This window comes from Pelodiscus sinensis, chromosome 15, assembly GCF_049634645.1.
Source record: "Pelodiscus sinensis isolate JC-2024 chromosome 15, ASM4963464v1, whole genome shotgun sequence".
In the NCBI taxonomy this organism is placed as follows: domain Eukaryota; kingdom Metazoa; phylum Chordata; order Testudines; family Trionychidae; genus Pelodiscus; species Pelodiscus sinensis.
Window position 1 is genome coordinate 31,178,046 of NC_134725.1, and position 27,984 is coordinate 31,206,029.

A 27,984-nucleotide genomic window follows, 5' to 3' on the forward strand; every position below is an offset into this window, starting at 1 on the left:
CAAGGCACAGGATCATCACTTGGAATTCCTACCACCCCACCCACAGGCAGGTTGAATGTAGAGAGGTGAGTCACTTCCTGTTGCTGTATTGGTGCAGACTTCTATTTAAGATAAAATGCCAGGCTAGATGGCCCCTATGATCATTAAAATAGGCTAGTTTCTGGCAATTTTTTAATGTCTCCTACTTAAAAAAATACTATCTAGATTTAATTCCTACTTTTATGCAGTAATTGAGTATTTCTAAATGTATCTGCTTTAAACCACAATATCTAGTGCATTCATATTTTTGTAAAGAGGTCACCAGTGAAACAAAGGAGGTTGACTTTATGTCTGCATAAAATAAGCATGTGGTAAGGCTCTTCTGGCAGGTAGGTTTGCCTATAAACTGTAATTTCTAGAAATCATGTATTGATTTTTATATGAAACCTTTCTGTTTGTTATCCATAATCACTATTTCTTGAATCTTGATCTATGATAATAAACATGATTGTTTTTATTATAAATATCTCTCAGTGCTGAAGTAGTGTATAGGAGCTGAATCATTCAAGCGGGTGTGTGTACTGTTCCCTATGAGTATTCATGGCATAAAGGGCTGAACTCTACATGGGAACTTTTCAAAGGAGCCTGAGAACTAGAGTAAGGGCTGGTATGGAAGATCATCTGGATGCCTAACAGATTGGTGATTTCAGGACATTGACCCTTAGTTAACTACTAACAAGTCTCTCTCTCTCAGTGGAGGCAGGGTGGTAAAAGTGACTCTCAAAACCTGGGCAAGCTGAGAAACATCACATTCCCACACTAGATCGCCAGGGAGTCTTCCAGCTATAGTAATGAATCAATTAATCTTAAGTATAAAACAGATTATTCTTTTAAAAATATCTTCTTGTTAACATATCCAGAAGGAGATATTATTTCCTTTTCAAGATGTATTTTAAACAGAATCACAAATGAAAATAAACAGCAACTATTGCAAGTCCAATAAGGCAATTACAGCAATTTTTTAGATGATGGATTTTAAAATGGGAAACCAATTCCACTGGGATTATTGCTACCATTCAAAATTATTTAATTTCCAAAGTGGTCCTGCAAAATGGAAAAGCCCAACTAAGTGTAAAGTTCAATCTTAAATTGCTTAGAGAACACTAGTTATGTACTTGAATTAATCAACCATTAATTGAAGTATATATCTTTTCGGTAAATAGTTAAATGTTTTACAGTTTAGGTATGAATCCACCCAACCATATTCCTGCACCTATGCAGCGCACCATTCTGATACTCCTTTTACAGGATCTAGCCTTTAATACTGACCGATTATCTTTTATTAAAAAAATATTTCAGCCATATTCTAGATAGGTCAGACATTAATTTTATATCTTAGTGTTTATATAAAAACTAGAAGATTTACTCAGTGTTGATTGGGTCCTTATCTCAATTTTTCTTCATTAAATCATTGCTCTGTGATGGGGCTTGGGCAAAAGTGATCATGAAATCATAGAGCTCATGATTCTAAGGAATGGTAGAAGGGAGAACAGCAAAATAGAGATAATGGATTTCTGGAAGGCAGATTTTAGTAAACTCAGAGAGCTGGTAGGTAAGGTTCCATGGGAAGCAAGACTAAGAGGAAAAACAACTGAAGAGTTGGCATTTTTTCAAAGAACATTATTGAGGGCCTAAAAGCAAACTAGTCCACTGCATCAGAAAGATAGAAAGTATGGCAGAAGACCACCTTGGATCAACCAGGCGATCTTACATGATCTAAAAATAAAAAAGGAGTCATATAAAAAGTGGAAACGATCAAATTACAAAGAATGGATATGAGCAAACTACACAGGTAGGCAATGGCAAGATTAGAAAGGTCAAGTAAGAACAACCCAGGAAACTACAGACCAACCAGTTTAACTTCTGTGCCAGGGAAGATAACGGGCAAAAAATTAAGGAATTCATCTGCAAACATCTGGAGGATAATCAGGGGATAGGTAATAGTCAGTCAGCATGGATTTGTAAAGATCAAATCATGTCACAATCTGATAGCTTTCTTTGATAGGATATCAAGCTTTGTGGGTAAGGGAGAAGTGGTAGACGCAGTATTCCTAGACTTTAGTAACACATTTGACAGTCCTATATGACCTTCTCATCAATAAACTAGGGAAATACAACTTATATGGGGCAACTATAAGGTGGGTGCATAACTGGTTGGATAACCATTCTCAGAGAGTAGTTACGAATGGTCCACAATCATGCTAGAAGGGCATAACAAGTGGGGTTCCGCAGGGGTCTGTTTTGGGACCAGTTCCGTTCAATATCTTCATCAACAATTTAGATGATGGCATAGAGAGTACGCTTATTAAGTTTGCAGATGATACTGCTGGGAGGGGTTTCAAGTGCTTTGGAGGATAGGGTCAAAATTCAAAACGATCTGGACAAACGAGAGAAATGGTCTGAGGTAAATAGAATGAAGTTTAATAAGGACAAATGCAAAGTGCTCCACTTAGGAAGGAACAATCAATTTCACACATACAGAATGAAAAGTGATTATATTGGAAGGAGTATTCCTGAAAGGGATTTAGGAGTCATATTTAGTTTGTGGTGCACTATGAGTCAACAGTGACACACTGTTGCAAAAAAGCAAACATGATGCTGGGATGCATTAACAGGAATGTTGTGAGCAAAATGTGAGAAGTCATTCTTCCGCTCTCTTCTGTGCTGATTAGGCCTCAATTGGAGTATTGTGTCCAGTTCTAGGCACCACATTTCAAGAAAGAGCTGGAGAAATTGGAGAAGGTCCAGAGAAGAGCAACAAAAATGATTAAAAGCCTAGAGAACATGTCCTATGAGGGAAGACAAAAAGAATTGGGCTTGTTTAGTTTAGAAAGAGAAGACTGAGAGGGGACATGATAGCAGTTTTCAAAGTATCTAAAAGGGTATCCCAAAGAAGAGGGAGAAAAATTGTTCCTCCTGACCTCTGAGGATTGGACAAGAAGCAATGGGCTTAAATTCCAGCAAGGGAGGTTTAGGTTGGACATTAGGAAAAACTTCCTAATTGTCAGGGTGGTTAAATACTGAAATAAATTGCCTAGGAAGGTTATGGAATCTCCATCACTGAAGATATTTAAGAGCAGTTGCATAGACCTCTATCAGGGATGATCTAGAGCAGTGGTCCCCAACCTTTTGGGGCTGCCAGGCGCCTGGGGGCGGGGCCACTCACGTGCCAGGCACCCGAGGGCAGGGCTGCACACGCGCCCGGGAGCGGGGCCACCCGTACGCCACGTGCCCAGTGCTGGCGCCGCACATTCGCCACACTTCCGGGGCTGGCACCATTCCTGTGCCACACGCCCAGGGCCCGCGGGCACCGCATTGGGACCACTGATCTAGACAGTGCTTGGTCCTGCCGTGAGGGCAGGGGCCTTGACTCAATGACCCCTTGAGATCCCTTCCAGTTCTAGTATTATATGATTCTATGAGAGATTCAGTATGTAGGTTTCCCCAAGGAAAGAGGACTACTCTAGCCCTCTCAGTCTGCAGCAGCTTGAGGTCAAGTGAGAAGTACACAGCAGACACAGCTGGGGGAGGAAGACAGGTCCAGGTTAAACTGCTTCCTGCACTTACCAACCAGACTGAGGAATATAGCAAAAAGCATTTTCCTCTCGCTCCCTGATGAAGGGAAATAGCCAGCAATGCTCCTGTACAAATGGGGGGAGGGAGACTTGCAGCCTCTTCCACCCACCCTAAAGGGCTTCTGGGGTGGGGCAGAGGCTTGAGGTTGGGGAGGTTCAGAGGAGAGAAAAGTGCAACATCTTTCAGCTGCCTGCTGATTATGTCTCTATTCTGTATAATGTTATGCCTCCTGGTACTCATGGGGTGGGGAGGTCATCCCCCACCTCCTGCACAACCAAACCCTTACCCTGCTTTATATTATAGTAAGAGGGAACTACATATCAAATTTGGTGGTCGTAGTTCTTACTGTTTAGGAGGAGTTCTTAAATAGGCTGGCTTACAGATACTCTCTCAAATATATAGTAAACATACATAAAATCCAGAAATTATTTTTTTTCACAAACTTTATAATAAAAATACTACTTATTGAAACAATAATTGAATGCAAAAAATGTAAAAAGTGCAGTAGTAAAATATGTTTTGTATGCTCAAATTTTCAACTGTTGTATTATTTTACACTTCAAGGATTCTGCTCCAAGGATTACTCAGAACAGCGGCAAGTAGGAAGAAAAATGCCACTATTAAGCCTTTGGCAAGACACTGAGAGTATGGTTCTCCTGCAAATAAAATAAATAAATAAATAAATAAAAATAAGAATATTAAAATGTAAAAATAGGCAAAGATAAAAAACTACTGTCTACAAGTGAACATAGACCTAAAAATATTAGGTAGTACAAAACAACCTGATACCTCAATCTCCTGCTGAGAACAACAGGGGCAGTTCTCTGCACCCTTGAAGTTCTCATTGTGGGAGCAGTGCTTTAAGCATGCTCTACAAAAATCAACTAGTTAATTCTCACAAGTCCCTGTAAAGCATGATCATATGTATCTTCTACAAATGGAAAAACTAAAAAGTTAACTGATATACCAAAATAGAAAAGCCTTTATTGGGACACCGGAGATCCTAACTCACTGAGTTGAAAGTTGCCAAATGCTACCGAAAAGAGAACGTGATCAGCTTGTAGGCTGGTATAACAAAGCAAGACATGCATTCTTTTAGAAAGTATGTTGGCCAGAAAGAAAGTAAACAGACTGTGGGATAGAGAACTTTGAAAAGGGCTAGAAAAGGAACCCTTCTCTCCCTAAAACAACATTTTAAATATAGAAATAAACTCCTGCTAAACTAAAGTATGGAGGCTTTATTTTTCCTGGTTTATCTGCCAAAATACAATATACATTTGATCATGGTCAGTAAAATAATCATTTAATAAACATTCTTTACATCTTGTACAGTAATTCATCGCTTACCACGTGCCCGCTTAACATGCTTTCGCGATAGCACGATTTTTTTTTTAGGGAACATTTTTCGAACAACACGACCTGTCCCTGTAATAACATGATTTTCCCTACTGGCCGGCTGGTCGCTGGCAGCTGTGTGGGGCTTCCCCTGCCTCCCTGCAAAGCTACGGAGGTTTGCCCCTTGCCACACCATTCCCCGGCAACCCCCTCTGGGGATGCTTCGCTCCCTCTCTTCCACCCCCCACTTGCAGCCGGTGGCTGGGTTTCCCCAGCTGGCCAATCGCTGGCAGCTGCTCGGGGGGTTTCCCTGCCTCCATGCAAAGCGACAGAGGTTCGCCGCTTACCGCACCGTTCCCTGGCGACCCCCTCTGGCCAGATGCCTTGCATCTGGCAAGGAGGGGTCACTGGGGAATGGCACGGTGAGCAGCGAACCTCTGCCGCTTTGTAAGGAGGCAGGGGAAGCCCTGCACAGTTGCCAGCTACAAGCGGGGGGTGGAGGAGAGGGAACGAAGCATCCCCAGAGGGGGCTGCCGGGGAATGGTGCAGCGAGCAGCGAACCTCCAGAAGCAGGGGGAAGCCCCGTGCAGGTGCCAGCAACCGGCCAGCTGCGGAAACCCAGCCACCGGCTGCAAGCAGGGGGCAGAGGAGAGAGAGCGAGGCATCCAGCCAGAGGGGGTTGCCGGGGAACGGCATGGCGAGCAGTGAACTTCCGCCGTTTTGCAAGGAGGCAGGGAAAGTCCCATGCAGCTGCCAGCCACTGGCCAGCTGGAGAAACCCAGCCACCACCTGTAAGCCCCCTCCCTTGTCCTTTCTTTCCCTTCTCCAGAGCCAAACACCTCCCCTTCCCTGCTATAACTGAATCCCCTTTCTCCCCCAACCTTATGTCCTGGTCCCAGATGCTAACAAGCGCAGGCTGGAGCTGTGAGCACACGTGGGCTTGAAATGCAACCCGCACCTTTTCCATTATTTTTAATGGGAAAATTGACCCCGCATAACACGTTTTCACTTAGCACGATCATTTTCTGAAACGTATCTACCATGTTAAATGAGGAATTACTGTAATTCCAAAAGACAGGAGGACTTCATTTTCCTGTTACAAAGCGTCATTCAATGTAATGATTTTAAGAAGTCTTCATAATACATTGTACGCCACACACTACTTTTTTACCTGTGTAATACCGTGTCAATGGATAAAAGAGTTGTGGCCAGCAAACTTCATTTCGATTGCAGTCATATTCTGTATAGTTAATCTGAAATCTACAAAAACAATTATTAAAACCTTAAATTGCAACTATGGTACAACCAGACACCAGTGCAAATGAAGGTGAAAACAAATTAGAAAGTTGTGGGGTTAAATAATCTTGCAGCTGTTTCTTCAAAGTATCTTTTCATGAAAGATCAATTAATACTCGACCATTAAACCTGAACACTTTCTTTCTAGTAAGTATCTCTGATTTTTAGCCATATGATGAGTACAGATTTACACCAAGAAAAGAATAGTACAAGGGCTTTAAACACAAAAGAACTAGGAAGAAACAGAGAGGAAAATTTAGGCTGCATATCAACAGAAAACTTTTTAATAAGAATTTTTAGTCCATGGCATAGTTTCCTAAAAGAAGGTCTCATCTCATGAGAAACTTAAAACTAAACTGGACAAAGCAATATAAAGTTTACTATAAGAAAAAGCTTCCCTTGGTGGGGATAATATTTCTGTATATAATTCTATGGTTCTAATAGTAAGAGAACACACACTATATTTTGGAAATAACACAATTGTTTGAATTTGCCTAATGAGGCTATCGTCACTTTAGGGGCTGGCCTAGCAGCTTGAATTCACTTGAGTGAATCTCACAAAAATAATTCTGATGAAGGACTTGTCAGATGAGTAAACACTGCAAGATGAGGCCCTGGATGCTGAGTACCCTTCAGCTCCCTCTGAAATCTTACTGGTTTACTGGTATTTACAGCACTTCACGGAAACAGATGCTTAATTGATAGAACAGCTGTGGTTCATTACAGTCTAACCATACCTCAAGCATAATGATTATTTTCTGGCCACCAAATTTACTTATTGTAATTTGATATTTCCTCATAGTATGATGCTGGATATCTAATTTCTAAAAAAGTTACCTGGTCATTGGAATGGGTGGTTGAGCTGGCACTTTAATAAAATGGACTGAAGCAGTGACAGGAAGAGAACTGGATTTATTTTGACAGATAATCCCACACTGAAATTGCCATATCACTGTTGAAAAACTGAAAGAAAATTAGCACACAGTCAGTGTACTTTACATGGGAAATATCAATTAGTACAGTATATCTTGCTATATTCTCGTATTGTACTTTCATAATTTTATTAGGTATTCTCTATTTTAATCTGATCTGGATGATATAATTCTCCTAGATTCTAACTAAAATTTCAATACACTTTGAGATTAATATAAATGCTTTTCACTTTTGTCTTTTCATAATAAAGCATTTAATAAATTTTGATGGAACCATCACATCACACCATGATTCAGGTAAGTATCATCCAATGTCATTGATCAGTAAATTGAATTGCAGATAAATTACCGGTAAGTGACTTGGTCCTGGGCAACTCAGTATCAGAGCTACAACCAGTGCTCAGGAGTCCTAACAGTCTGCTATTCTAACCAAGAGGGAACATTTGCTAATACAAATAATTGTTCACTCTGCACAGATAGTGAATAAATGCCTTTTTGTTTGATTTTTTTTCACAACAGAAAATTTTACCTATAAAGGTCTACATTAATCTTTATCTAATGAGATGGAATATATAAAACTTTCTGCTAATATGAGTTTTTGACACTAGAAACTTATAAGTTTTAAATATTTACTTCTGGAATTTTTCATTTACCATGCTTTCAAACATGTAACTTGTTACTAATGTGTATCAAGTGAAGCTACTCAATTAAAGTTATTGAAGAGCACATAGAAACATGACTGCTAATAAAAAGAGATTGTCAAGTTAAAATAATATTTTAAAGTAATACATTTCCTTATTGCTGTTGCTAGCAACAATGGAAGAGACTTTTTAATTATTTCAGTTTTAATAAGTCTATTTTAACTTTCATCAATATTTTTTTTTGTTCATCTCAGCTTAGAAATGAAAACAAGCTAACCGGAAAATGAAACTGATTATATACAAGAGCAGCTGGATTTGAGTTACAAATACTGTAAAGAGGAAACCCAAACAAAACCCCAGATAATCATGAAAAATCTAAACACAACTTTTTTTAAAGTTACATATTTTTGGCCTCATCTACCCAACAGTGTCTAATTATTCTTGACCACAATATTCACCAATTATAAGAAGCACCATGATTCTGTGTACCTGAGCTGCACACCAAGTATCTCTTCTTGTGCAATCCCTTGTACTGCACCCACATCAGCAGTGATTATGTGAATATTCAGGTTAGCTGGAATATCTGAGCAGATGCCCTTCACATTTCCAACACTTGCATTTTCGCTAGGATTAGGTGGATCTAAACCTATTCAGGAAAACAGAGTTACTTATATTTGAAAATAATATATTAAAAAACTTTGCACATTATTAGGATCTCATTGCATTGTGAGAAACACTGCAGAGAAAAACAACAAAAATGTCTTTTCTTTCTTGGATAAAAAAGAGGTTCCACATGAACAATTGAGATTGAAAGTAAATATAAAGTTTTACCAATCTGTATACATGATTTAAATTGACAGTTTTTATTTCCTCTGTCATCATTTTTCATATTAATTTGTATTTGTAGGAGGATGGTATTGCATGTACACGGAGAAAGAGGGTTTCTCATAATTTGAAATTAAAAACACTTATCATACACCTTTTTTATGATTTTATAAGAGAAACTATAATATAATTAGAATATCTTAAAGCAAAACTAAAATCCGTATTAATCTGTGACAGAGATAACAAATGAAGCTTTAACTTACATATGAAGCTCTGACTTACGTATTATTTCCACCAAGTCATTTAGATCACTGGAACTTGAGTTACCTCTCTTCCCAACGTGAGTAGCTTGTACTAATGAATTAAGTCTATCAGTTACATCCTTCCTGCAAAATACTCACATTGTAATACAATACAAATAAAACTGTATCTATACCACTTTGGGCTGTGATTTTATTAGATTTTGTCAGTAATTGTACAGGAGACCCAGTATGAAAACCCAAATGCTGCTGGAATTGATGTGGATGAAGGTGAACCAATAAACTACTAAAGATGCTATCTTCTAAATGAGATGTGAAACAAAGGTATTTAGCATTTGTTTTTAAATTACCCATCCCTACAGAGGAAGTCTGGGCCAGTGCTTCGAATACTAACACGGGACTTTGGAGACCTAGGTTTGATTCCCAATTTTCTCAGATTTCCTCTGTGCTTCTGTTTCCTGCCTGTAAAATGGAGATAAAAGCACCACCCTAACTTCCAAGAGTGCTGTAAGGATAAATACATTCAGGATTACAGGTCATCAGCTATTAATGGGATTGGGGGCCTGTGGGGATTTTAAACAAACTACTTATTAGTAGCTTCAGGAGGTAGCCGAGTTAGTCTTTACAAAAAAAATAAATGGCTGTCAGGAAGAATACAATCAATTGACTTTGAGTCTCATCTGCTTCGTTTTAACTACCCAATCTTCAGATACCTACTGATTCCCTCTACCTCCCTGATTTTCTATACCCTCTGCTCCCTGTCTCCCCGTCTTCTCCTTCTCCCCCCTCCTATTTATTTTGGGTCTGCACATCCTAAACTCAAAACTCCAGTCATCTGAAGAAGTGGGCTGTGCCCATGAAAGCTCATGATACCATCTACATGTTTTGTTAGTCTATAAAGTGCTACCAGACCATTTGTTATTTATTAGTAGTTTGAAGTTTCAAAATTCTCAATGCAGTCACTTAGCCGAACTTTGTTTTGAGCTACTTGAGTTATTCCAGTGGGGAAAAATACATCTTTTTTTAATAGGAAAAAATTGTTTTATTGACAGTCTCCCAACTCCAAGGCAACTTGCTGAAGCTACTAAAAAATCCCCCTTAAAAACACTAAAAATAGCCATTTTCAAGCCCAAAAGTTGAATATTTAGAAAAATATGAATATATGGATAAGAAGCTTATATAAGAGCTGTTTTTCAGCATCAGCTATAGGAAGAGAAAACAAAAATTCACGCTATAATAATATCAAATTAAAATGCATCTGTTTCTTATTTTGAATGTTAAGATAAAAATTCTTTTAATATGTAAAGTAAGCCAAAAATAAATATGGAGAAGAGAACAGGAGAGCCCAAATATATCTCACCTTAACTGACTGCAATTCTTGTCAATGTCAACTTTTAAAATGCATCCAGATAGTGAATTTAATCCAAACAGTACTGGTGTGAAAGTTGCTGATGTACATAAACCACTGCCAACTACAAAATGAAAACATCCATTTGTGTTTCTCCTATTGACTTTTGAGTCTCTATCTTGCAAATATGTAGAAAGCTACTTTGATTTAGAATGCTAAAACAGCAAAACCAGCTTAACTCAAATATTAGTAAAATTCTATTCATCTTAGGTGTCAATCCATTTTCATTTGTAGCATCTTAAAAACTACACATTCTTCAGTTCTTTATTACATATGTCTTGCACTTATATTCAAATGACAATATTTCATAATACCCATTAGTTTATTTTTCCAGTATTTCAGTAGCAGTATTTTATTAAATAGAAAGTATTACCTACAAAAATATCATTATGATATATGAAACTGATTTATTATACATGTATATTTCATTGCATTTTGAGTTTCTATAATAAATTTTCTGAACTCCAAAAAACTACATTAGCAACTCAGAGCAGTTTAGGAAAGCCAAAAGTCAAAAACAAAAGCAGCAAAACACATAATAAATTAAGAGTATTTTTGGTTTATATTGCAGTTGCTATTAAAGCAGCATATCAAAAAGGTAGTACCTGGCTTCCAAAGCTTTAAAGTGGTAACAGTATCAGATGAACTAATATTTACAGCTCTAACAGGTTTGCCAAGCTGGTAGCCTAAACACACAAAGAGAAATTGTGACAGTTTTATAAGAATTCACCAGCATTGACATTTTTATAATACATATAACTCCCCAAGTTCTTAAAAGTAACATGGTCTAGTGAATTGAGTTCAGGAATGAAGGCTAGGAACTACTGTATTCTAATCTTGGCTTCCTAGCTACTTTGTAACCTTGGGGATAACAATATAGACTTCCTTTGAAAGTGCTTTGAGATCTACTGATGAAAAGCACTGTGTAAGAACCTAGGTATCGTAGTCTCTGATATTCTCTCACGAGGGCATTGTGAGGATTAGTGTTTGTATAATATGGACTATAAATGTATATTATTATGATCATGAACCCTTCTCATTTTGCTAGAAGCACTGTCTCCTACAGTTCTGAATGTGTTGGAGAACCCTAATGGACTAATGAGGTGCTTAAGTTTCACATCTAAACAGAAATTTCATTATAGCAAAAATGGTTTCACTTCAAACAAAAAAGTATTAATGAACTGCAGAAAACAGTAAGAGACAAATTCTGCCTTATGTTAGCTGGCTGCAGCTTGGGAAAAAAGGAAATAGCTGGGGGGGAAGCTTCTCTTCTATCTTCCTGTGCTGCCACAGCGCAGGAGTCCAACATTCAAGGAAGCATCAGTATGACACCTGCTAATGCTTCATTTCAATGGGAATACTTACAGAAGCAAGCACTATATCTGGTAGTGCTTTTAGAATCAAATCCTAAATTTTAATTCCACGGTATCTGATAATACCTTTCAGCATTATCAATATTACCAGTAGCACAACAGAAAAAAGAAAGGCTATGATTATCAGCATTAAGATGAAAATGGCAGAAATATAAGAAATAAAATTGGGCATAACTGCTCCTAGCCAGTGTTCCCTGTAAGCTGAGCACTTGGGCAGCCACCCAAGAAAGAGTCACATGCTGCCCAGCTAATTAGCAAAGCACCCTCAGCAGGCAGCATATGTTTATATTGGTGGTGCACCTCTGCACATGCCTTAGTCCACAAAACAAAATTTATTCTGCACATGGATGGAGGGAACACTTGCCATGGGTGTAATAAAAACCTCCCCCGCTCCCCCCGCCCCAATCAACCAACAGACGCGAACGTAAAACAAAGTATAATTACCTGGATTCCCAGACAGTTCTGTTGTACTAGTACTATTGAAGCTTATAAAATTTACTGCAAATCTCTGTGTCAGTATTTCTAGTAAAAAATAAATAAATATATATATATAATTTCTTAGCAAAAAAGTAGTCCATTTCAATACTTTTCTCTCTTTATATATATAGATATGCATATAAATGTTTTTCCTGATATAACAGAATGTTTCTGCCAGGTGGCAGAATGACATCATCATATCATCAGCATCAACAGGCTCTCTCAGCAAAGCAAAAGCAGCCAGAGAAAAGTGGTAGGCGAGCGTAGCTAGCAGAGGGTGCTGGTCCCCTAATGTTACCTTAAAAAGCAAGTACATCAAAAACTACCGTATTTTCCGGCATATAAGATGACTTTTGATGCTAAAAAACATCCCCCAAAAATTGGGGGTCGTCTTATACGCCGGGTTTACAGGCGGCGGGGCAGCCCAGGCGCACCTGGGATGCCCCACCGCCGGCTTCCCCCGAGGCTTTGCAAAGCCGCGGAGGGGCTCCGGTGGCGGGGCAACCCAGGCGCACCGGGGCTGTCCCGCTCAGAGGCTTTGTCCCTCAGAGGCTTTGCTCCCGGTGTCCCTGGTCTGCTGGAGATGGTCCCCAGCAGACCAGAGGCACCGGGAGCAAAGCCGAAGCGGCGGTGGGGTGCCGCGCTTCTGAGGGACCCCGCCGCTGCTGCGGCTTTGCTCCAGGTGCCTCTGGTCTGCTGGGGACCGTCTCCAGCAGACCAGGGACACCGGGAGCAAAGCCGGGGAGGCGGAGGGGTGCTGGGGTATAAGACGAAAACCTATCTTAACTAAAAAATTAGGGGGTCGTCTTATACGCCCAGTAGCCTTATACGCCGGAAAATACGGTAAACTCCCTCCCCAAAGTAACCAAAATCTTGTTAACTGACATACATATCAACCAGCAACTGTCATTTAGATCCACACTCTTGGATTGTGCATGCTCATATGATTTCAGAAGCTGATTAACACGTTCTGTGAAGTTTCTCGAATCCTCAGGCCACTTACACATGCCTTTTTTGTATAAGCAATATATAGTATATCAACCTCCAATCACTGATTTATAAGTAACTATCCTAAAACAAACAACATATTAACCAGTGTGACAGGGCATCTACCTTGCAATGGTCCTTTAAGGACAAAAAACCCAGCCCTGAGTGAGGGCCGAGAGTGAAGCACCAGCTGAGGCGTAATTGCTCATTAGGGCTCAGCTGGGGGTTATATACAGAAGGGCTCCTGGAGGGAGTGAGGGAAGACTCACTCTTGCTGTGGCTAGAGAGTAGGAAGGGCCTGAATACCTGGGAGCAGGAGGCTTCCTAGAGGTACAGCAGTGCTGGAGAAGGAAAGCAGAGCTGGTGAAGCTCTGGCCAAGCAAGCTCCCAAGGCTGCAGGACCCGAAGCAAGGCCTGAGACTACTAGGGCTGCAGAGAGGCAGCCAGGATAGGCAAAGGCAGCAGGTCCACACTCCCTTGCCAATGATGAGTGACTATTACAGACTGCAGTTTGCCCCTGAGGTAGGGGCTAAATGAAGACTGGCAGTGAGTCTGAGGCAAGGAGGGTATAGGGGAATTGGGTGTTACCTGGGATTGAAAGTGATGTTCCCTGGGAGGGGAGGACTCGGGAATACAGAGACTGATTAACACCACCCCACCCCCACCCCAAGGGAAGGGGGCCAAGAGTCACTAGAGTGGGCACTGCAGGAGGGCAGTGTCCTGAAGAAGACGCCACAGGCTGGGAGTGATGCGGGTCTGGAAGGGAGTGTGAAGACACAGAGAGACACTGGCAGAGGAAGGCATCCTGCAAGTATGTGAGCTAATTCCCAGTGCTACCAGAAGGAGACACTGTGGCAGCGAGTCCGCTCCATGACAACCAGACACATCTGGCTCTTCTCAGCCCAATGGAAAATTCTATTTCAAACAGCATTGTCTTCTGAGGTTTGGTTAAAAGTATTTTTCTCAAAACTTCTATGCTGAGAAAAAAAATATTTCTGAATAAGCAGTTTTGTAAGATGTGCAGAACAGTACCTCTATCACATAACTTTCCAGTGTAGACTGTGACATTTATTTCCTCTATTGTCTTGCCTTTCCATATGAACATATAATATTCTGCAAAGGTCACACTTCTACATAAAATCTCAGTAGGCAGAATGTCTTCTGTAAAGAAAAGAACACTTCAAATGATGGAAACTATACTAATGAAAGAGGTTATTATGCCCTAAGAAAGATTTTAATGTAAGATGCAATAAAAACTACCTTTAACTAAATCTTGGGCATAATAGCCTTTTTTTTAAACAAAAGCAACTCAATTTTAGTGTTGAGTTACTATATCATATCACATCACACCAGTATAGAGTATCTATGATAGATCTCCAGGCTAGAAGAGTGTACTACACAAAAGTGTATATCAACTGACTATAGGACCCAAACAGAAAGGAGGTCTTTCAAAATACCAATCTATACATCTACATGTGGATGGGGCTTGACTATTATACTTGAATGTAAATTCTTAATAAAGCCAAAAGGTTCCTTACATCTTAATTCCATTACAACAGTTGACATTTGTTCTCTAAAATTACTTTTGATCCTGGCTAAAATGTGTAAAGATTAGAGGTCTGATCCAACTGAAGTCAGTAAACCTCAAAGGGGAGATGAATTAGACCATAATGTTTTTCAATTTACATAGCACAATAACTTTAAGTTTCAGATAATTGCAAAGATCTCTTTTAAGATCTTAAATTAATCATTACCTCCTTATCTCTTTAAGAATAAGTAAGAATACATGCGTACAGAAAAGACACATACCTAGTTTAGTGATGAAATTATGCATATCTGTTACATTTCCATAGATGACATTTTGTTGGATGGTATCTGGCAAGAAAAATAGTAAATGCAACAATTCTAATTAGCAAATGAGACATTGCTTCATGTTTATAATCTTAAGTAAAGGATTTATTAAACTATAAAAAATGAGTTAGAAAATAACCCAGCAGCTCCCAGTAAAAGGCTAAACAGTTGTTACACCATAACAGGTTCCTCTGAAAGAGCACTGTTTAAATGACACAGTAAAATAACCTATTTTCCCTGAGTCACCATATTAAAATCCAGATTGATATAATGGATCCAAGCAATGCCCTCACATATGCAAGTACAACAGATAGAATTAGGCCTACATACTTTAAGCGCTGGTTATACAAATAATACACATTTTCAAAAGAGCATTAACAATACTGACACATGCTATTTTTTAATTATAATCAGATCTTTCTTAATAAAAGATAATATATGGTGTTCTGAAGGATTAATATACGGTACTTCTCCAGAACCCCAACATAGTACAAGAAGTGATGTGGGGATAGTATTTTACAGTGTAAAAAAAATGTCCTATGTTATAACTTGTATTGGAAAACTTAAAATATGCTGTTCCCATGCTGGCACAAGGGCAGGGAGTAACGTATTTCCTGGGTCTCAAATATAAAGGGAATATATTTGAGACCCAAGAAATAATTCTCTCTAAACCAGGAGAAAAAAAATGTTATAGAGCAGCTACTCATGGCTTTCTCTAAAAAAGGAGGATAGTGTCTGCCGTTGGCTGGAGAAAAAAGTTCTTACAAAAAGTCTGAAAGAACAGGGGTGCTCTCAATGCGGGCCACTACTTGAACTTCATTGAGCAAAAAGCTGTATTCAGTCACAGAAGGAAGTCATATCCCAAGCTCAAAGTCTCATATCCTGAATCTGGAAGAATGGCTAAAATGCCTTGCTAGGGAGAATTTTTTAGACAATAACATGATATCACATTGTCCATATAGTAGCAACCTTATCATCAGACTTAGGACTTTAAGATCACTATATCTATTCTTAAATCAATATCAGCACATTTTGTCAAAGCAAACAACATACCTCCAGTACCACTGTTTATCATCACATTATGAGACAATCCTTCCTTGTAAGATGACAGACTAGTAACACATTTAACATCAAAATTCTGAAGGAATGCTACTGGGGCGTTTCCAACACATTGCCCAGCCATGGATCGCTGCACGCAGTTCAACAGAAAAGAATATGAAGATGGAATTTATTCTAGCTCTACTGTTCACACTAAAAACACACTGCTATTTCATTGCATATGGCGTCAGTATTATGCCCACCTACACTTCTCTCAAAATAAATAAGTTGTTAGATCAAATGAATTGTTTATATCAAAATGAGATTTTAAAATACAGCTTTCAATAAAATTGTAATATAATTCAAGGTTTCACTTTGATCAGCTAGACCAACTATAATCAGTGACTAAAATGAAAATTCTAAAATGCAAAAAAAAAAAAAATTGAGTACATCGGTATGGAATTAACGGAAAATAAATAGAACAAGAGTTTGGCAGTTACACAACATAGAATAATAATAATATAGAAATACATAAAAATCCCTTAAATGTTAAATTACACCAAATTTAATTATATTTCATGATAATGTATTTTCTTGGCTAAATTCAGAATATTCATTTTATATAATAAAAATTGATGGCAGAGAGACAATTTTATTTTTAATGTGAAGTTTGTGCTAGTTAAAAAGTATATTTCATGAGTTCAAAAGAGCTAGTCAGAGAACTGCTTGTAACTGTCCTTGTTCCTATACATCAAGACAGGGGAACTGACAAATGGGGAAAAGAAAACAAAAACAAAAGCCAAATATTGCTAACATGAAGCTAGTACCTGATGAATTGTAAAATATTCATTCTCTGTTGTCATAATTGGGTCTCCTTGTTTGTATCCACGCGAAGGTTTTACTGGAACAGTTTGCAAAGGAATTTTAAATGAAGAAACTTGAGATGAAGAACTGAAAACAAATTTTAAAAAATAAATTATCTGTATATTATTTATTCAATGCAAATAATGACATCTTTCAAGTCTCCCTCACGTTACTTCTAAATCCACATATATAATCAATTAAATTAAATATCACTATATAAATTTAAATAATGCACATTTTTGAAGTGGTGGTTTTGGATAGTTCCTGTAAACAACATTATTCACATTACACAAGTAGCTTAACAACTTATTTGGCATATAGCTACTCCACACATTCACTATTTTTTTTAAACTTACACAGAACCATGGTAGAAGTAACCAAGAAATGGTGTATTGTTAAGAGGAGACTGTACACACAAGAAGGGAAACCAGTCAGGAGCACTTTTTGTTGTCTGAATGGAACACAAATGGTCAAAAGGCAAGTTTACATTCCCACCAAACACTCCAGCAAAACATGATCCATTGAACAATTGCTTCAAATTTGGTGTGCATTCCTTGAAATAAAAAAGAAAAAGGAAATTATTTAACATGACAGAGTTTCTTTTTCTCTTCATTAAGGAAGCTCTCTCATGACAGGCTATATTCATACCAGGGCTATTTAAGACGTGTCTCTTAGCGCAACTCGGGGTTAAGATTAAAATGGAAATACTGACATAAATGCTGTATCCATAATGCATTTAGACATGTCATGCTATTGTGCTGAATATGGCCTTTTAAGTGTTTTCACTACAGCAAGTTTTCCTTTTTAAACTTCTATTAAAAACCAGAGATCACTAAGTGTGCATCTACACAGGATGGCTTAACTCAAAATAAGCTACGCAAATTGAGGTGCATCAGTTGCATAACTTATTTTCAAATAATTTATTTCGAAATTGGGAGCGTCTACACAGTATTTATTTCAAAATAGAGCACTCTTCCTCTGACTTCCCTTATTCCTCGTACAATGAGTGTTACAGGAGTCAGAGTAAGAAGTCCTCCAGCTTGACAGTACTTCAACATTATTTTGAAATAACTGCCTGCTGTGTAGATGGAGACTAAGTTATTTCGAAATAATGCTAGTTATTTCACAATAATGTTGCTGTGTAGACACACCCTAACAGAAACAGTGTTGCCAGTGATATTTTCTGCCTGGGACACTTCAGGTGTGTCTAGCCTATGGGGTATTTTTAAAAAAGTGACCTTTTTTTGAAAAAACTTCCCCTGCATCTAGACTGCTGCCATGTTCTTTCAAAAGTAAATCAAAAGAAAGCGGCAGGTTTTTTGACCGTGGAAAACCTCGCTTTACGAGGAAGAATGCCTTTTTTCAAAAGTGCTCTTTCAAAAAAAGGTGCTATGTAATGCAAACTGTGCTTTTTCAAAAGAGAGAATCCAGACTCCCTAGGTGCTCTCTTTCGAAAAAGCAGCTTGCTTTTTCAAAAGTACTGGTTGTAGCCTAGATGCTCTTTCGAAAGAGGCTTGCAGTCTAGATGTAGCCTTCTTGTGACTGAAGTCCCCCATTTAAATTGTTTTATAGTGATGTACTTACTCTTCAAAGTCTGAGACCATCAATATTAACGTACAATATTTTAACATAATTTTGCAAGTATTTTAGTGAACTTTTCTGTATTTCCTAAGCATACTGGTAACATAAAACTTTAAAGGGAATAACTTTAAAAAGTTAAATGTGTAAACAGTACCAGGTCACAGCAACAACGAATATCACAAGTTCCAGCTGTCAGGTTACAAGGACAAGAGCCAAGGGGCTGAAACACTTGGTTAGGGATTACTGTTGCATTTTCTATAAAAGGATAATAAAAAATAAAATTAGGCTACAAAATTATCATTTTCATTCACAATGCAATCCACTACTTGGAATTACATTCTTTTTAAAAAGAAAAAGTCTGCTTTAAAGGTTATTCCTACCCTTTTTTAAAAAAAAAGTATACTGACAATTATCATTTTATTGCTGTTTTATCTACTATTTTCCCATTGCTTTACATTTTGGGCCCACTCCATTACAATGAAACTCACTAAAGCACTTCTCTACAACAGGCAACTCAGTTGGAAAGATGGCTAAACTAAATCAGATATTCGCTATCAACATCACTATATTTTAATCATCAATTTTCTTCTGTTTAAAAAAATTATCATGACTTGAAAAATTAAAACAATTACTACTAGTTTGCTTCACAAGCAATGGAACTGCAGAGATAGGTTAGCTTGTAATAACCTTATAAAATCAATTTTGCAAATGCCCAAAAGACACAACTGCAGACCAAAAAAACTACAGGCAGTCCCCGGGTTACGTACAAGATAGGGACTGTAGGTTTGTTCTTAAGTTGAATCTGTATGTAAGTCGGAACTGGCGTCCAGATTCAGCCGCTGCTGAAACTGACCGCCAGTTCTGACTTACATACAGATTCAACTTAAGAACCCCAAGTCAGCTGCTGCTGAAACTGATCAGCCGCTGATTCCAGGAAGCCCGGGGCAGAGCAACTGTGCATCGGGCTTCCTGTAGTCAGCACTGGTCAGTTTCAGCAACGGCTGACTTGGAGACGCCTGGGGCAGAGCAGCTGGGGTGCTGCTGGGTTGCTCCAGTAGCGCGGCTCCTTGGCGCTACTGGACCAACCCAGCAGCACCCCAGCTGCTCTGCCCCAGGCGTCCTGATTCAGCCGCTGCTGAAACTGACCAGCAGCGGCTGAATCAGGACGCCTGGGGCAGAGGGCTGGGGTGCTGCCGGGTTGGTCCAGTAGTGCCCAGAGCGGCGCTGCGGGACTAACCGGCAGCGCCCCAGCTGCTCTGCCCCAGGGTCCACAACAAAAGCCTGGTCTGCTGGGGGGGGAGAGGGGGCACACTAGCTGCGCCCCCCTTCCCCCCCAGCAGACCAGGGACACGGGGAGCAAAGCCGCAGCGGCGAGGTGCCTCGCCTCTGAGGCTTTGCTCTGGCACGGGACCCGCTTTGCTCGCGGTGCCCCTGGTCTGCTGGAGACGGTCCCCAGCAGACCAGGGGCACCGCGAGCAAACCCGCCGGGGCTGCTGCTTTGCTCCTGATGCCCGTGGTCTGCTGGAGACAGTCCCCAGCAGACCAGGGGCACCGCGAGCAGCTTTTCTCGCTCCGGAGGTCAAGGTGGCTGACCGCTGCCTGTGAGCTCCGGGGCGAGAAAGCCCCGTTCGCAAGTGCAGATCCGACATAAGTCAGATCCGCGTAAGTCGGGGACTGCCTGTATGGTGAAATGCTTGCCAGTCTGATTGACACGAACAAGAGTTTTGCCTTTGATTTTATCCTTTATCTAGAGATCATAAATTGGAATGTAAAATCCCAATTAATCAGTTAACTGGTTAAATACTGGGTTTAACCAGTTAACTGATTATGTGCAGGATCCCAATGGAAGACTGCTCCAGCCCAGCCACTCCCATTTCCTTCTCCAGCTGCATGGGGGCTTCACCTGTTCACATCCCTAATCATAATTACATTAAAGTTTGGGGCAACAAGAGTTAGCTCATTGGGAAATCCCAAGGAAAACATACAAACACTGAAAAATGCAACTGGAACCAGCCAATATCAAGATTTCTTTTTAAATATCTAAACTCTTACCTGACACATTTCCTATAAAGGAAGAGTTGGCATATATTTCAGCTTGAATCAGGAGATTTGCTAACATTGTTGAACCACGGCAAGCAGAAACTTGAAGAGTCTCAACAACACAAAGTGGCTCCATGCAGCAATCAGTTGTGTTAGACACACACAACTGCAGGTTTCTCATCAAGGTTACAGTCACTTTGGAAACATTCTGAAAAATATCAATTTAGGTTTGACTGCTATTTTAAAATTTAATATATTATACTTAATTATACCCAGCATCAGATTTATGCAGGGAAAGTATAATTGACACCGTATGCCTTCTGGTACCAATTACATGCAGAGGCTTCAATTATATATTAAAAGATTATTTGTTTTGGGACAAACCTAAAAGGTTGAAACGTATGCTGAATTTAACAATCTACAGTTGTTTGCTCCCACTTAACATGAATTATACTACATCAGAACATAAAAACCTAACACAACCAAAAGGATTCATTTTTGATTTCTTATGAAGTCCCGCTAGCTGTGGATTGGTCTGATTTTGCTGTTCATCAAAACCACTATTTAGCAAATACCTCTGGGTGACCACAAGCAATGGAAATTATGGTATCCCACAGAAATTCTAGAATTCATAAAAGTAAATAAAAGTCTAGCATTTATGTAGTACCTTTCATTCTTATATAACACCTTTTTAAAAAAAATTCTCAATCCCCTTCACAAACTACAGACGGGCACATCTACTCCTAAAGGGAAGGGCTGCAGACAACCTCCATGACAGAGCTGAATTTTGACACAGGATAAACCACACCCGAGTCCCAATTCAAATGAGAAGTGTTGTGGAATCTTCAGTACCCACAATAGGGATGTGAATGTGCAGTGAACTACATGATTAACTGATAAGCCTGGGTTTATCGGTTATCCTATTAACTACATGCACACACACCCTTGCTGCTTCTGAATTAGAGGCAGTGGGGGGGGTGGGCATGAGCCGCTGCCTGTGAAAAGCTGGCTTTAAGCAGGCTCCCCAGGCCACAGGAGCCACCTGCCTCCCCACAGACCCACCTCCCTGCTGCCTCCTTACAGAGGCAGTGAGCAGGGAGGGGGAGACAGGAGCTGGTAATTGGGAAGGAGCTGCCTTTAAAGACAGTTTCCCCCAGCACCAGCTTCATGGTGCCACCTGCAGTAGGCTTGCCACGGACAGAGGCTGCTCTATGGGATGCCAGAGTAGCCTCTGTCCACGTGGAGCTCAGACTCAAAGACAGCAGTCCAGGGGGGTTGGGAGGGTAAGAGCAGGTGAAGCTGCTGCAAAGCAGCCTCTGTCCACAGCTGCTCAGGCTTGCTGTGGGAAAAGTCTGGGCTACGGGAGCAGCCCCACTCTGCGAGGGTTCCAATCTCCCCGTGGACAGGAGGCTGCTACGACGGAGCTCAGACACTCCCCCCTTCCTCCCCCCATCTCCCAACAGGAGCTGCTACCACGGACCAGCCTCTGTCCACAAGGAACTCAGACCCCAAAGATAGGGGTTGAGGCAGCTGGGGGGTTGCAAGCAGCTGATCTGCACAGGGATCTGGACAGGGAGCTGACACAGAAACAGCAGTGCAGAGTGGCAGGGGGCTCCCCAGGGCTAGGGTTAGGGAGTGGAATGAGATAACACTTGTTGCCAGCCCCACCCCCAGGGACTATTATGTAACCCCTAAGATTTCACGTTGTTACACAACTATTCAATTACACAATATCTTACGTCACTAGTCAACAAGAATGATTATTCCAAGAAGTAAGAGATCAAGATAAGAAATCAAACATGGATATTCTTTCTGCTACAGGTTGAATGTCTAAAAAACTGGGCCTCCCTAGTCCAGCAACATCCATGGTCCAACAGGACTACAGAAGTTCTGGGGCCAAAGAGCCCCAGAGGCCTGAAATAGGGCAAAGGAGGGCCTGAGGTTGGAAGCCCTGAGAGGGTGGCAGCATCATAAGTCCTGCTAGGTGGGGATGACTGCCCTAGCAAGGCTGAGAGTCCAGCTAAGAATGGCAGCACCAGAGCCAGCCCCAGCATGGCTGAGCATCTTGCTGGGGGCAGTAGGTTCAGCAAGGCTGGCAGCAGCCTGACCAGGCCTGGGAGTCCACCCAGGGGCAGCAGCCATGCCAACAGCGCTAGGGCCGGAGTCTAGCTGGGGGACAGCAGCCAGGCCAGGAATGATAGTCCCAGCAGAGCCAGTGGCCCTGAGAGGAGCAGGCAGCAGCAGCCAGTCCGTGGGGCCAGCAGCAGAGGGAGGGTAGGGGGCACAGCTGATGCTGGGAGTGGAGCCAGGTGTAGAAGGGAGGCTGAATTGAGATCCCCTGGTCTGGCAAATTCCCTCATTCAGGTCCAGTTAGGTTCTTAGGGTGCCGGATCAAAGAAGTCCAACATGTACCATGAAGTGAGCCTCACATTAATCTTAGCTCACCATACTTCAACTCCCTACCTTTAAAGTGAAGAATCAGAATTTTACATACCATACCATGAGATACATTTAAACTCCATTCACCATATCTGTTACTGTCACTACAGCTTAACACTGGCAACATTCCTAAATGTAAAAGAAAAAAAAAGGAAAAATTTGTTTTGCTGCTTTGTGTCACTCTCATCTACATATGGAACAAAGATAAATCCCAATCCTGCTACTAGCTTCATATAGCAGGATGGATAAAAATCACTGATTTATTTAAATTGGATTTGTTTTAATTTTGTTTTTTAAATTATAATACATTTTTCTTTTAAAAAATAAAACTTTTTATATTAAATCTAAATTTCATACAAAATATGTTAAGGCTAGACTTATTTTAATCTGCTAAAATATTGAAATAAAAAATAAATATGATGAATCCATGAGATGCTACCAAAATCTATGAGTTAGCTACTCTTGTCTTATAGGAAATAAGGGAAAACCACTTAACTTTTAAAATCAAGCTTTACAAATACAGCAGAAAATTATTAAATAAGCTATAATAGCCACCATTTTGTAACATACTAAAAATATACTATTAATAAGAATCTGAAAACATTAAGCTACATAGCTGCTTAAATAAATGTATTAAGTTATACTGTACCTTTGTAAGCAGAAAAAACATATCAAACCTAGTATAAAGGTTCTATTTAGTTACTGTAAAGATTCTATTTAGTTGTAAATCAATGTTTTAAATGGTTTATGAATCACTGAGAATATACCTTTCTTTAGAAAATAATAACTGAAGTACAACTGGAAAAAGTTGATGAAAATCAAGTATTTAAAATTGAGGCTTTTCACTTGGAGATTTAAATCAGATTAATATAAATCAATCCACCTTGCCACATTGGCAGAATCCTATGTTCACATGAAACAATGTGCAGTGGTGGCTGTAAGCCTTTGGAGAGTAGCTTCTAGTGCAGAGCTTCTAGTACAGAGGCAATTGTAAAATAAGGTATACATTTTCCTTCAAATCATCTTAGGAACAGAAAGTGAATTGAGATTTCAACTAATATTAATTTGACTATAATTTTTAAATGGTTTTAAGTGATCTCACCTGTTTCTGTATTCACACGAATTAGATTTATAGCCAGAACAACTTCTGCTGAATTCCCAACTAAAAATGAACTGACTGTGGGCCCTGACATGTGGATAAAAGAAGGCTGAAAGACTAAAAAGAAAACAAATGGGCATTTATAGTCACAACATCCTCAAAAGCTTCCATTTATTTAAAAATGGGACATGGCTTGATTCTTCTCTTCTGGCATTTTAAGCTTAATTTAAAACATCATTAAAAAAATATTCAAATCTCCCCGAAGGTCTCAACAGACCATTTTAACATAGCCCAAAGAAACAAGCAAACAAAACACCCCTAAAGACCGAGGAAGAACTATTTCTAAATTTATCTTGCTTTTCTGGACACACCACAGCAGGACATACACTATATTTTATGGAGTGTTTTCTGCAGCTTTTGCTAAATATTAAAAATAAAATTTTGCTATAATAAATATTATGATTACTCCTCCCACAAAATAAACCTCTAATATCTAGTAATATTTACTCATGTCAGGCAGGATCATAAAATCAAGGAAGATTAGGGATGGAAAGGGACCTCAGCAGGTTATCTCCAACACGCTGCTCAAAGCAGCATCAACCCCAATTAAATCATTCCAGCCAGGGCTGTGTCAAGTCTGGCCTAAAAAACTTGCACGGACTAAGATTTCACCACCCCCTTAGTTTTCACCACCCTCCTAAAAGTTTTTCCTAATATCCAACCTAGACCTCCCTCTGCAACTTGAGACTATTGTTTCTTGTTCCGACATTTGCAACCACTGAAAATAGCCTAGCTCCATTTTCTTTGGAACCCCTTTCAGGTAGATGAATGCTGCTATCAAATCCACTCATTCTTCTCTTCTGCATGCTAAAAAAGCCCAGTTCACTCAGCCTCTCTTCATAAATCATGTACCCCAGCCTCCAAATAATTTTTGTTGTTCTCACTGGACTCTTCCAGTTTGTTCACATCCTTTTCGTAGAAAGTAGGGATGTTAAATTTAGATTAATTGGCTAATTGAATAGTTGATGCAATTTGCATTAACTATTTGATAAGTCAATAAGGGAACCTCTGCCTTTGAGGCTGCTGGTACAGCCCTCCGCCCTGGGGCTGTTGGTACACTTCAAAGGTGAAAGCGCTGTGGGGAGTAGTAGTGGCCAAAGTAGTCCCTCACTGGCCCCATCCTCCCCACGACGTTTCAAAATGGCAGTGCCGCATGGAACCAGGGGTCAGCTGGAGATTTTGCTGACTCCTGGCTCTTTGTGGCACTGCCACTTTGAAATGCTGCGGGGAGGCTGGCATCAGGCTCCATGCAGTGTTTCAAAGCAGCAGCATTGCATGGAGTCCAGGCTCTGGCCCCAATTCCACACAATACTGCCACTTTAAAGCACCCTCTTCTCCCCACCCTGCTTGCTGCCTCTTTCTGATAAAGGCAGCAAGGAGAGGAGGGAGCGACTAGTCAATTAGAGTGTTGACTATCCGATAAGCATTTGCTTATCGACTAGTCGTTCATATCAATTCGCTCAATCTGCTGGTGATCTCCTACTTATGTAGCGCAATATGCCATTAGTCTTCTTGGCAACAATGACACACTGTTGCCTCATATCCATGTTCTTGACCATTGCAATCCCCAGGTCCTTCTTGGAAAAACTGCTTTAGCCAGTCCGTCCCCAGCCTGTAGCTCTGCACTTGTCCTTGTTGAACTTCAACAGATTTCTTTTGACTCAATCCTCCAATTAGTCTAGCTCACTCTGCGCCAGCCTATCTACTTTTCCCACCAGCTTAGTGTCATCAGCAAACTTGCTGAGAGTGCAATTCAACCTATCATCTAGATCATTAATGAAGATGTTGAACAAAATCAGCCCCAGGACCTGGGGAAACTCTGTTTGATACGAACTGCCAACTAGACATCAACCCATTGATACCTATCTGTTGAACCCAACCATCTAGCCAGCTTTCTATCCACCTTATAGTCCATTCATTCAAGCCATACTTCTTTAACTTGCTGGCAAGAATACCGTGGGAGAACATATCAAAAGCTTTTCTAAAGTCAAGACATATCACAGACACTGTTTTCCCCATATCCAGAGAGCCAGTTACCTCATTATAGAGAATAATTAAATTGGTCAGCCATGACTTGCCCTTGGTGAATCCATATTGACTGTTCCTGATCACCTTCCTCTTCTCCAAGTGTTTCAAAATGAATTCTCAGCACCTTTGGTTTCATACACTAAAGAAACATTTTTGAAAATCAGATGGCCAACGTACAAGAGAGTGACTTATGGCCAGGGCTCGACAATTAGTGTAATCTACTCGCCTGTGGCGAGTAGATTCCACCCCCGGAAGAGCCGGCACGGAGCGATCTGCGCACGTGCAGAGCGCAGAACCGCGCAGCTGGTGAGCAGGGCTCACCACTGCTCGGCGAGCTCTGCTTATGGCTATCTCTGACCCTTACTTGTTCTCCTCCATTCTCTGAGCCAATAGCCACATGCAATCCAGCTCCAAAAATCCATAAAACACCCAATAATCATAATAATTGATGGCTAACTCCCACTCTCTCCCCCATGAGCCCCAGGACCTTGATGTGTCCAGCACCTGACCCTTAAAGACCCTGCCTTAATCCACTATGTCCGTCCCAAGGGAGAAAACTTGTTCTTCCTAGCCTCTGAGAATAGAAGAAGCAATGGGCTTAAACTGCAGCAAAGGAGGTTTAAGTTGGACATTGGGAAAAAGTTCCTAACTGTCAGGGTGGTTAAACACTGGAATAAATTGTCTAAAGAGGTTGTGGAATCTCCATCTCTGGAGATATTTAAGAGTAGTTAAGATAAATGTCTACCAGGGATAGTCTAGACAGTACTGGGTCCTGCCATGAGGGCAGGGGACTGGACTCAATGACTTTGCAAGGTCCCTTCCAGTCCTAGTATTCTATGATTCTATGACTATAACTAAACTCCAGTCTGTACACCCCACTCTCTGAGACCCAACCTAATCCTCTCTCCTTTATCTCGCCCCATTATTTCATCCTCTTATCTCCCCACCTCTGGGTCCCTTCCACATCAAGGATCTGAATGGTGAGGTGTTCTGGTTCTGGTTAACCAGTAGGGGTTGGAGCAACTCCCTGCCCGTTAACCAGTTAAACATGTTTAACCAGTTAACCAATTAATTTGAATGGTACATCCCTATTCCACACTGCCCTCCCTATCTGCTGCTGTCTCCAGGAGTCTCTCTGGCCTCTTCCCCTACCTCCCCTCAGGTCTCTGTGCTTTCCCACAGCCCCCCTGCCCCCACATTTCAGAGGGGTCACTGCCAGCCTCCCCCCCACAGCCTCTGGGCTCACACACACAGAGACATAAGCCAGCGCGTCACTAGGGCCGTACCTGAGCAGCGCCCCGCACGCGGGAGGGGGCAGCCAGGTCTCTGCCCCTCCCACATCTGAGGACCCCCCCCCATAGCTGCCAAGACCCCCCACAGCACCCACCGAGGTTGCCTGGCGGAGCCAGGATCTGGGCCCGCCCCGCGGGGCGCTCAGACCCCAGCAGCAACAGCGCCCAGAGGACAGAAGGGATCATGGCGGGCAGGGGCTGCCAGAGAAACGCGGCACAGGCAGCCACAACCCAGCCGCCATCTTGCGGCGGGCCTCTGTCGCTATGGAAACGGTGGCTCGCGGATCACTGGAAGGCCCTTAGAGCCGTTCCCTGGCGTGCCCGCGCCGGCCGAGACGAGGAAATACTGTGCGCACGCGCAGACTCGCTGCTTTCCTGCCACGGCCCAGGTGAGGCGCCCTGTGCGCGAGGCGCAGCCCTGCTCGTGTGACCCGGCAAAGGCTGGAGTCGCTGTGGCGGGCTGGTGGGCTGGGCGCCCCCGCAGGAGCAGGGCGCTAGTCCGTCTGGACCTGAATCTGGTGGAATAGCGGCCCCACGTGAGCG

The 27,984-nt window shown here is 41.0% G+C and overlaps 1 protein-coding gene and 1 long non-coding RNA gene across 4 annotated transcripts; one reads left to right on the forward strand and one right to left on the reverse strand.

The window, feature by feature from the left end:
* LOC112545228 (uncharacterized) lies at positions 1 to 8,315 on the forward strand. Its single transcript, XR_003088683.2, has 3 exons — positions 1 to 65; positions 7,430 to 7,475; positions 8,074 to 8,315. It is a non-coding gene; the product is annotated as an uncharacterized LOC112545228 (long non-coding RNA).
* On the reverse strand, positions 59 to 27,794 carry TCTN2 (tectonic family member 2). Of its 3 annotated transcripts, XM_075898522.1 has the most exons (19): positions 27,537 to 27,696; positions 26,159 to 26,288; positions 24,065 to 24,178; positions 23,018 to 23,091; positions 20,536 to 20,731; positions 18,638 to 18,738; positions 17,259 to 17,455; positions 16,866 to 16,989; positions 16,054 to 16,189; positions 14,959 to 15,024; positions 14,182 to 14,310; positions 12,130 to 12,207; positions 10,918 to 10,998; positions 10,265 to 10,376; positions 8,927 to 9,030; positions 8,309 to 8,465; positions 7,084 to 7,209; positions 6,122 to 6,210; positions 59 to 4,271 (listed from the first exon to the last, which is right to left on the reverse strand). In XM_075898522.1, the coding sequence occupies exons 3-19, from the start codon at positions 24,153 to 24,155 to the stop codon at positions 4,168 to 4,170; spliced, it is 1,965 nt and encodes a 654-aa protein (XP_075754637.1). In that variant the 5' UTR covers positions 24,156 to 24,178; positions 26,159 to 26,288; positions 27,537 to 27,696; the 3' UTR covers positions 59 to 4,167. The 3 variants fall into 3 exon arrangements, with proteins under 3 accessions (XP_075754637.1, XP_075754636.1, XP_075754635.1); XM_075898521.1 differs by lacking the exon at positions 26,159 to 26,288 and having other exon boundaries at positions 14,182 to 14,307; positions 27,537 to 27,794; XM_075898520.1 differs by lacking the exon at positions 26,159 to 26,288 and having other exon boundaries at positions 27,537 to 27,792.
* Positions 27,795 to 27,984: the final 190 nt, after the last annotated feature.